The sequence below is a fragment of the Pseudorca crassidens genome, chromosome 9, assembly GCF_039906515.1.
Source record: "Pseudorca crassidens isolate mPseCra1 chromosome 9, mPseCra1.hap1, whole genome shotgun sequence".
Lineage (NCBI taxonomy): Eukaryota > Metazoa > Chordata > Mammalia > Artiodactyla > Delphinidae > Pseudorca > Pseudorca crassidens.
The window spans coordinates 71,472,821-71,483,946 of NC_090304.1; the positions used below are offsets into that span (position 1 = coordinate 71,472,821).

The following is an 11,126-nucleotide window of genomic DNA, read 5'->3' on the forward strand; positions in this document are numbered from 1 at the left end:
GTTACACAGTATAGTTAGTTACCAGAAACCTGTACTTGTCAGAGTGTTTTCCATGAATTCCTTGAACATGAAACCCTTTTATAGGAACATTTTTGCAAAAGCATCAGAGTACACGCAGTACTCTCTCTAAATGATAAAAGAGTTAAAAATGACCATGGTTAAAGATTTGATGAAAGTTCATAATAATGCAATTGACAAGGAAATTTAGTTATTTCTGAGGTATACATTTTAAAGTAATAACTAGAATTATGACTTATAACATTATACCAGAACATATAAGATTTTTAGAAATTTCATGTAATGTCTGAAACACTTATATTAACGTATTTCCATACAAATAACCCAAAAAAGTTTATTATTAGTTTTTTAATTTGTTGTTGTTTGTTTGTTTATACTGCAGGTTCCTATTAGTCATCAATTTTATACACATCAGTGTATATATGTCAATTCCAATCACCCAATTCAGCACAAGCACGCCACCATCCTCACCCCACCACAGTTTTCCCCACTTGGTGTCCATACGTTTGTCCTCTACATCTGTTTCTCAACTTCTGCCCTGCAAACCTGTTCATCTTTACCATTTTTCTAGGTTCCACATACATGCGTTAATATACGATATTTGTTTTTCTCTTTCAACTAACTTCATTCTGTATGACAGTCTCTAGATCCATCCACGTCTCAACAAATGACTCAATTTCGTTCCTTTTTATGGCTGAGTAATATTCCATTGTAAATGTGTACCACTACTTCCTTATCCATTCATCTGTCAATGGGCATTTAGGTTGCTTCCATGACCTGCTTATTGTAAACAGTGTTGCCATAAATATTGGGGTGCATGGGTCTTTTAGAATTATGGTTTTCTCTGGGCATATGCTCACTCGTGGGATTGCTGGATCATATAGTAATTCTATTTTTAGTTTTTTAAGGAACCTCCATACTGTTCTCCATAGTGGCTCTATCAAATTACACTCCCACCAAAAGTGCAAGAGGGTACCCTTTTCTCCACACCCTCTCCAGCATTTGTTGTTTCTAGATTTTCTGATGATGTCCATTCTAACTGGTGTGAGGTGATACCTCATTGTAGTTTTGATTTGCGTTTCTCTAATAATTAGTGATGTTGAGCAGCTTTTCATGTTGATGCATCTCTTTTTTCTACCTTTAATGAGAATGTTACTTCTGTTTCACTGTTAAGAATGATCCTTGGTAATTTTTACCTTGAAATTCTTTATATTACAAAACAAGTTTCTCTTGATGCTTTGCAAGTAAGAATTGTAAAATCATGAATGGATTTTGCATTTCATCAAATGCTTTTTTGGTACCTATAAGATGATGGCATTTTTCATTTACTTTGTTAATATTCTGAATTATGTCATTAAATTTTCCAATGTTGAATAATCCTTCCATTCTATTTGGTCATGACGTATTATTCTTTTATTATATTGCTGTATTTCATTGGAAAACGTTCCATTTTTGGTTTTCATCTATGCTTATAAACAAAGAAGGCCTGTAGCTTTATATTTTATTGTCCTATTTTTCATTTTGCTATCAGAGATGAGAATATCTTCATCTGAGTAGCTTTCCAACTTTTTCCATACTCTGAGACAATTTGCACAATAAGAGTTAACGGTTTCTTGAAACTTTTCTAGATTCACATATAAAATGATGTGTCTCCTGGACTTTCAGGGGTCATACTTTGAACCAGCTTCTTATACTGGGGTATTATTCAAGCTTTCTGGTGTTTCTTGGATCCATTTTGGATATGTTTCCTCTCCAGAAAATTATTCTTTTCTCTTATCTTTTGAAAATCTTGCTGTCAAGTTTCTCCTAAGATTCTCTTTTGAGATTTAAAAAATTCTTTTGTGCACTATTTCATTCCTAGTGGATTATTTTCCCCTTCTTTCTTAGGCTCAGTTATACCCATGGTTTACTGCTATCATTAATTTCTTCCAAGAATAATTTTGGTCATCAGTGTTTGGTGTTGTATGTGTTTTCTTTCATTAACTTTGTCTTTATTCTTTGTTATTGTTTTACTCCTACCTCTTCTTTCTCTTCTTCTATTTTGTAGCTTCTTCAATTGAATGTTTAGTTCATATATTTTCAATCACCCTTCTTTTTCCTTTTGGTATGATGAAAGATATCTGTCTCCTTTAATGCTTTTAACCCTAAACTATATTTCAAAATTTATTTAAATAATTTAAATAAATTAAAAAAATTATTTCACAGAAATTTGTAAAAATCATCATAACTTGATGATTTATGACAGTGAGCCATTCTGATGGCTGTGTAACCAGCACCTGCCTTCAGGATAGAATATTCACATTATTCTAGAGACTTCCTCACACCCCCCACTCACAACCTGTCTCTCTCACAAAAGTAACCACTACTCTGACTTCTAACATAGATTACGTTGCCTCCTTTTTCTCTTTATATAAATGGAAGCAAAGAATAGGTATTCTTTTGGGTCTGGATAATTTTGCTCAGTATTCTGTTTATAGAATTATTCTTATATTTTCATGTAGTTCTTGTTTATCTTCATTGCTGTATTGTATTCCATTGTATGAATACACTATAGTGTACTTAACCATTCTAATGTTGACTGGCATTTGAATTGTTTCCAGTGTTTGGCTACTGAAATAATGTTGTTTTGAACATTCTTGGACTTGACTTTCATTGCACAGACACACACATATCCTAGGCATGAATCAAAGCACGTGGGTAAGTTCAGTTTTAGTGGATTCTGTCTAAATAGTTTTTCAAAGTGAATGTAATGATTCCCATTCTCCTTACCAGAGTACAAGAATTTCCACTGTTCACAACAACATTTATGGTATTGTCACTCTTATGAAATTTTAGCCTTTCTTTGAATATGCAATTATATTCCATGGTGGTGTTTTGCCCTAGTAACTATTTCCAAACATTAGTTTGAAACCTGTCTCTATTGTATTTTTTCTTAGGTTTTGTTTTCAATACTGACCTGAAGACACGACATTTGGGATACCCACCCAGGGCTGGGTGATTCACTAGACCTCAAGAGGCCAGAGCCAAGTGTCGACCAAGGACATCACAGACTTGCAGGCTCAGCCAGCATCAGTCCTGAGCAAGGCTTCTGCCCAGCGTGGAGTCCCCTGCAGAATCAGCAAGCCTAAGAAATATTATCAACTCATTGCATTAAAGTCTACTGGGGGTTCCTGCTGATATACTCCAACCCATTTTTGAAATAGTTGTGTTTTCCAGCATCCTCACCTATCCAGAACATAAGTAAAAACTTGGGAGTTTCTTGCTTATTAATGAAAGCTATGAAGTCTAAGTCCAACTGGGCCCAGAACCCAAGTTGTAGCATAATGGTATTTCATCCAACCAAAGAAGAGTTTAATGATTTCGATACATACATTGCTTATATGGAATCCCAAGGTGCACACCGAGCAGGCCTGGCCAAGGTTATTCCACCCAAGGACTGGAAAGCCAGAGAGACCTATGATGATATCGATGACATCTTAATAGCCGCTCCCCTCCAGCAGGTGATTTCTGGGCAAACAGGAGTGTTTACTCAATACCACAAAAATAAGAAGGCCATGACCGTGGGTGAGTACCGCCACTTAGCAAAGACTGAAAAATATGGGACTCCACCACACTTGGATTTTAAAGACCTGGAGCGAAAATACTGGAAAACACGCCCCTATGGCTCACCAGTATATGGGGCTGACGTCAGTGGCTCCTTATTCGATGAAAACACGAAGCAGTGGAACCTTGGACACCTGGGAACCATTCAGGACCTGCTGGAACAGGAGTGCGGAGTGGTCATCGAAGGCGTCAACACCCCCTACCTTTACTTTGGCATGTGGAAGACTGCCTTTGCCTGGCACACGGAGGACATGGACCTTTACAGCATCAACTACCTGCACTTTGGGGAGCCCAAGACTTGGTACGCGGTGCCCCCGGAGCACGGCCGGCGCCTGGAACTCCTGGCCAGGGAGCTTTTCCCGGGCAGCTCGCGGGACTGTGAGGCCTTCCTGCGGCACAAGGTGGCTCTCATCTCGCCCACGGTCCTCAAGGACAACGGCATCCCCTTCGGTCGGGTCACTCAGGAGGCTGGAGAGTTCATGGTGACGTTTCCCTATGGCTACCACTCTGGCTTCAACCACGGCTTCAACTGCGCCGAAGCCATCAATTTCGCCTCCCCGCGCTGGATTGATTATGGCAAAGTGGCGTCGCAGTGCAGCTGCGGGGAAGGCCGTGTCGCCTTCTCCATGGACGTCTTCGTGCGCATCCTGCAACCGGAGCGCTACGAGCTGTGGAAACGCGGGCAGGACCAGACCGTGGTGGACCACACGCAGCCCACGGAGCTCAGCAGCCAGGGCCTGGACGCCTGGAGGGAGGTCCCCGCGCCCTGGGGAGCCGCTCTGGGCCTGAGGCACCACCAGCCACGCCGCGCTCGGCGCCCCCATAGGCCTGTAGCCGCGGACGGTGAGACCCGCCACCGAGTGCCTGTGAGTGCTGTGTCCCGGCGCTCCTCGCCGGCCCGGGGTTCTTGCTCGGCCGCCCAGTTCGAGGCTGAGGCCACCTGCACCTCCGGGGAGCCCGGCCCGACTCAGCCGCCGACCCGAGGTCCGTCTGCCCCGGATCGCCACCCAGCTGGAAGATGTGGCCCTCGTCGTCGTCCTTGGAAACAGGGGACTCAGGAGCCAACTGCTCCCCCCAGGGCTAAGAGGAGGCTTTCCTTGGACATTGCTCAGGACCCAGAGGCTCAGCCCCTGCCTGTGGATGCACCGTCGCCGGACAACGCTGATCCGCTGAGCCCAGGGCTCCAGCATCCCGCCAAGGCTTCTGGGTGTGGTTGTGGCCTTGCCCCCTAAGCCCAGGGGATGCCTTTCTACCCCACTGCTCTTGCGTGGGGATCCTTTGAGACTGGTCGCATTGACATTTCAGAGCATTGGCTATTTGAATGTCACTAGTCTTGCATGAGTCCCTCCTGTGCTGCCGCTGGACCTGCTGGGTCCGTGGTGCTTACCAAATTCGCCAAAGTTTGTTCTTCCTTCCAGACCCTGGAATCTTTGGACACTGCTAACTCCTGTGTCACAAACTGAGGATTCATGCACTGGACACTCTAGTGTCTCTGGAAACTAGGTCCTGCTGAGGTCGCCAGAGCCCAATCTACCTCAGACTCCCATCCCGTGGGCCAGCTCTGGATGCTGCTCAACTTCTAAAGAATCCTGGGCTTTGATTAGCCTCTAGTCTCCCTCCTTTTCCTCTTCCCCCTTCCCTTCCCGCTTTTCTTGCCAAACTAGGCCCTTGTGACCAGTTAGGTCAGTAGAGACTCAGATAATAATTGATAATCTTTCTGAGTCTTCGATGTATTTAAAATGTGTTCTCTGCCAGTATGGTAACCAGAATGATAAAATCTGACTTTACTAAATATATTAAAGGTAACTGGAATATTAAAATCTGACTTTATTTTGTGTTGTTCATTCAGTCAACTGAGAGTTGGTCGCTTTTCTTGCACTTTTCTTAATAATTATATCAACACATTTCAAGCAAAACTTATTTTTCTGAGGTTGTTGCCTTGTGTGATGTTGGTGAGTGAGTTTGGGGTTGATTGTTGGGTTCCAGCTGGCTGGCTGTGTTGGGGGATTTGGTTTGCAGCCCTACCTGAAGGGAGACTTGGAGGAAATCACCTGGCACTTGGCTGATCCAGGTTGCTAGGAGAGATGAGCAAACACAGGGCAAAAAGTGCCAGCATGTGAAAATCTTCTCTCCAAGTCTCCACTGCCTTCTCAATGCTCTACGTACATTTCACATGGTTAAGTCATTGATACATCCCAATAAACAAATCCACAAATAAATGAACAAGACAATTTCAAGTGGGCATATGTTCTGTGGAAAGATTAAAGGGGGTGGGGTGATAGTGCAGAATGGGCGGTGTGGTTCCGGTGGTCAGGGGATACTTCATAAAGCAGGAGACCTTTCTGAGTCCCAAATGACAAGAAGGAAGGTCCAGAGCTGATGTCCACTTGGATAAAACAACAAGTGTAACAGCCCTAACATAGAGCTTGGTGCTTTTGTGTGTATAGAGAGGAAGTTCATTTGTATCTGGGGCTAGAGAAGGGAGAGGCAGGATCTTGTAGCTCATGTTAAATATTTGAGATTTTTCAACTTGAAATGAGAAGGCATTGGAAGTTTAAAATAGCACTTGACATGATATAATTTGCATATTTAACTAATCACCTTAATTGTTCTGTGGACCCCTTGGGGGCAGGAGAAGTAGATAGAACATCTAAGTAATACAGGTGAGAATCGATGGTTACTGACTTAGGCCATAGTGTTGAGAATGCACAGAAGTGGCCAAACTCAGAATAAATTTTGGAAATTGAAAATGATAGTTTGGATGCAGAAGGAAACATTTCAGAGACTCAAACCACATCTCTCTTCCTTCCAGCTGTCATCTATAGAATTTCAGTAAGATTGTGGAATTTGAAGCACCATGTAAAACTACAGGCAGGAGCACGGAAAAAGTAAGCCTTCTTTGAAGTTCTGATTGAGCAGTAGCAAAAGCCCATGTGTCCTCCCTATCACCATGCAGCTAGGCAACTCTGTGGTAGTATATTCTGTGGAAAACTGAAGCTGAGAGACTGAACTCAGGATCCTCAGTGGAGGATGGCAGTGACATGCTTGGCTGAAAAGATGATTAAGCCCTGTATTGAGATGGTGGAACCACATGATGGAAGCAGACTGGAATTACTGAGAAGGCAGCAGCCCTGGAGAGCAACTGGACCATAGTAGATGTCATATGAGCAAGGAGTAACTTTTCATGTGATAAGTAACTGAGATCTTGAGGGCTTTTGGTCCTTTAATTTAGGTCAGTTGTGGATATGGCAGTGCAGAGAAATATGGGAACTCTGAGAAGCCTCTATGAAGACAGTAGCCTGGCTCATATTGTTATTTTAAATTTTAGAACCTGAAATTTTCCTTGTTACTTTTCAGGGATATCACAATCTCTTCCCGGCAGATACACGCTCCAAATAGCCTAGGATAACAAAATTGGGGGTTTTGAAGGAAAAGAAACAAAAATAAATTTCAGAAAATATTTCTTCCACTACACTCCTTATGTTTTCACTTCACTTTTATAGTTGAAACAAAATTTCCTTTGCCCAATAAAAAGAAGCAATGTTAAAAATACAGTTTAGTTTTACCAGTACACTGGTTCCTAAATTAGTGTTCTTGACCTAAGTAAGCAGTTCTCAAAAGAAGATTTACAAATGGCCAACAGGCCCATGAAAAGATGTTCAACATCACTAATTATTAGAGAAATGCAAATCAAAACCACACAGGGGTATCACCTCACACCTGTCACAATGGCCATCATCAAAATGTCTACAAATAATAAATGCTGGAGAGGGTGTGGATGAAGGGGAACCCTCTTACACTTTCAGTGGGAATGCAAATTGGTTTAGCCACTATGGAAAACTGTATGGATGTTCCTTAAAAAAACTAAAAATAGAGCTACCATATGATCCAACAATCCCATTCCTAGGCGTATATCAGGAAAAGACGAAAACTCTAATTCGAAAAGATACATGCACCCCAGTGTTCACAGCAGCCCTATTTACAATAGCCAAGACATGGAAACAAACCAAGTGCCCTTCAACAGATGACTGGTTTAAGAAGAAGTGATACATACATCCCATGGAATATTAGCCAGAAAAAGATGAAATATTGCCACTTGCAGCAGCATAGATGGACATAGAGAATATCATACAAAGTGAAGTAAGACAGAAAAAGACAAATATATCACTTACATGTGTAATTTCAAAAACAATACAAATGACTCTATATACAGAACAGAAACAGACTCACAGACATAGAAAACAAACTTGTGGTTAGCTAAGGGGAAAGGGAGCAGGGGAGGGATAAATTAGGGGTATGGGATTAATAGATACACACTACTGTACAGAAAACACATAAGCAACAAGGATTTGCAAAGCAAAACAAAAAAAAAAAACAAAAATAACACAAGGATTTGCTATATAGCACAGGGAACTGTATTCATTATCTTGTAATAACCTATTATGAAAAATAATCTGAAAAAATATGTATATAACAATCACTTTTGTGTACACCGGCGACTAACACAATATGGCAAATCAAGTATACTTCCGTTAAGAAAAAAAAAATAGTCTTCTTGAAAGGATCAGGAGCTGGGGGTGGTAATGAAGGGGGTTCATCAAGCAATTCTACTGAAAATTCTATTTTATTTCAAGTCAACCTGCACACTCAGTTTGGATACTCACAATCCGGACCACTCTTCTCAGGAAAAGATGCCCAAATCCAGCTGTTCTTCCATGTCCAGTAAGTTTTTGCTATACTTAATCTTGGAAAAGCAAGGGACATTGACAACGACAATTACATAGAGGCAAGGATAAGAGCCACCTCTGTTCTCACTGCCACGATCTCTCCTAGGCCTCTCTCCACTTCTGAAAAATAACAATCACGAATACAGTGTATATTCATCAAGTTTGTAGACAAAAGGCTACGAAACCGAAAGTAGTATGTCGTGTGGTTTTAACAACTTACCCCCACCATCACATTTTACAGTTACAAGATCTAAAGACTTTCCTATCTATAGTTCCTAGTCAGTTCAACAAAGTCAACTAGATCTGTATAATTTATTTTATTTTATTCACTCTGCTGATGATGGACAATAGGGTCATTTCGAAGTCTTTGTTATTTCAAACAATGCTTTAGAGAACAGCTTTGTATATAGGATTTCTGGGTTATATTTAGGTTCACTTTTAACTTTTCAGGCAAAGCCAGCTTGCCCTCCAATTTCCACCTCTATTGGCAGTGTGGGAGAGCTCTGGTTTCTCCATATCTTGACCCACTTTTTTATATTGTCAGACCTAATCAAAATGGGCAGAGAATGGCTTCTCTGATTGCTAGGGATCCTGCACATCTTCTTGTATTTACTGGCCATTTGGATTTCCTCTTTTCTGAGTTACTTATTCTAAAGCTCTGCCTACTTTTTTTGGTTTGACTATTTTTTGTTCTTGTTATGTGATATTCAGAATACTAATTCATTGTCTGTTTCATGTATGATGACAAACTTCTCCTAGACTGTAATTTCTTTTAATTTTTGACGTCATTGTATTACTCAGGGTTCTTCAGAGTAATAGAACCCATAGGAGATATATGTATAGCTCTTAGTAGGGGAACTCATTCATTTGGTTATGGAGGCTGAGGAATCCCACGATCTGTCAGATGGGCCGTCTGCAAGATGGAGAGCGGGGAATATGGCTGGGTCTGGGTTCGAAAGCCTGGGAACCAGGAGAGCCCATGTCAGATGTCCCAAAGCAAGAGAAGACGGATGCGTCTGCTCAAGCAGAGAGTAAATACACCGTTCCTCTGCTCTTTTGTTGCATTTGGGTTCTCAGTGGTTTGGGTAATCCCAGCTGCAGTGGTGAAGGTGATCTTTACTCCGTCTACTGATGCAAGTGCTAATCTCTTCCCGGAACAGCCATGCACAACACACAGAAGTAATGCTTTACCAGCTATCTGGGCATCTCTTAGCCCAGTCTACATGTGAAATTAACCAGTAGAGTCATTAGTCTGGAATCATTTAAATATATCCGACATTCCCATCATGGTGCTTTTGGTTCTCTAAGACATTGTTCCACCCTGAGTTCATAAAGACATTCTTCAGTATTTTCTCTTAAAATTCTGTGCTGTATCCGTCTGTAATGCACCTCAAATTTATTTATGTAAGTGGTATGCGGTCAAGCTCCAATTCTACCCCCCCCCAATAGTGCAAATGCCACTACCACATACTGAATAGCCCATCCTTGCCCATTGGTTTGGTACACTACCTCCATCATAGGCAGACTCCCACATATCGATCCATGTGTCTGTGTCTGGCCTCTCTATTCTGTACGTAGATATATTTGTCCACTGCGGCTCAAATATCACAGTTCGGTGGAGGAGAAGTCACCCCTCTTTGTTCTTCTTTGAAGGAATCATCTTGGAGATTCTTGCTTGAATACTTCCCTACTTACTAGATCTGTCACCTTGAGCAAGTTTCTTAATATCTCCTTGATGCGGTTTCCTCATCTGAGAAATAGGGTTCATAGGATTTCCCTTATAGGGTCACTATGAAGATAAGGCATAAATAAATTCTTCTATGCAGAGTGCATTGAACAGTGTCTGGCATTAGATAGTCATCATATATTAGCTTTTTTTTTTTTTTTTTTTGCGCCGACGCGAGGGGGCCCGGGGGCCATCCTAAGGGCCAGGACAAGATTCGGCCGCCAGGCTCCACACGGGGTCTCACCGCCAGAGGCCTCCAGCGCAGGGGCGGTCCCGCAGCACCCAGGACGCAGACTGGCCTCCTCGGACCCCCCGCCAGGGGCCCCCGTCGCGAGGCTCGGGACCACCACCGCCAAACACCCACGAGCCGCGGCCGGCCCGCGACAACACTCTCCCGCGCGCACACCGGCCGCCACGCCGGTCCCACACACACCTCCGCCGGGCCCGACTCCCCCGCCTCGGGAACCGTGAGCACTCCACCCGGGGACGCCGCCGGCGGAGGCGGCCAGGGGGGCGACACCCTCACGTGGACGAGGCCGACTCGGTCCCAGACGGGGAAGGGGGCGCGGAGGGGTCGGGGCGGGTGAGGGCCGTTGGCGACGGGGAGGTGGCGGCACGCACACACGGCGAGGGCCGCGGGGCAGGGGCGCGGGGCGCTGCCCAAGAGGAAGGGCCGAGACACGACCGGGCCAACAGGAAAACAAGCGCGGGGTCCCACCGCCACACACACGAGGGCGGTCCCACGACGCCTGAGACGCCGGCCGGCCCCAGCCACCCTGGGGACTCCCACGACCCGGCCCCGCCGTCAGGGCCCGCGTGCGACGGTCCCCCTGCGTGGCACGGAGGGACCCGTCCACCCAAACTCAACCCCTCCGCCCTCGCCAGATCCGCCTTCATCTAAGTCCGAACCCCGGGGCTCGCGCCACAGGAAAACGCTCCCGAGCGAGGCGACGCGCACTGTGCCCACCCACCGCCAACGGCTGCGACTCGCGGTGAGGGCAGGCGCGACGGGCTTCTCGGGGCTGCGGGACTGGGGAACCGGGACATCCGGG

The 11,126-nt window shown here is 44.1% G+C and overlaps 1 protein-coding gene across 1 annotated transcript; it reads left to right on the forward strand.

The window, feature by feature from the left end:
• The first annotated feature begins 2,634 nt into the window (after nt 1-2,634).
• LOC137230753 (lysine-specific demethylase 4D-like) lies at nt 2,635-5,398 on the forward strand. The gene has a single exon (XM_067750748.1). It carries the CDS (start codon nt 3,288-3,290, stop codon nt 4,851-4,853), a length of 1,566 nt encoding a protein of 521 aa, XP_067606849.1. The 5' UTR covers nt 2,635-3,287; the 3' UTR covers nt 4,854-5,398.
• The last annotated feature ends 5,728 nt before the right edge of the window (nt 5,399-11,126 follow it).

What these genes read in the sequence shown, in the direction of transcription:
- LOC137230753 (XM_067750748.1), top strand. Translation starts at nt 3,288, where the DNA reads ATGAAAGCTATGAAGTCTAAGTCCAACTGGGCCCAGAACCCAAGTTGT.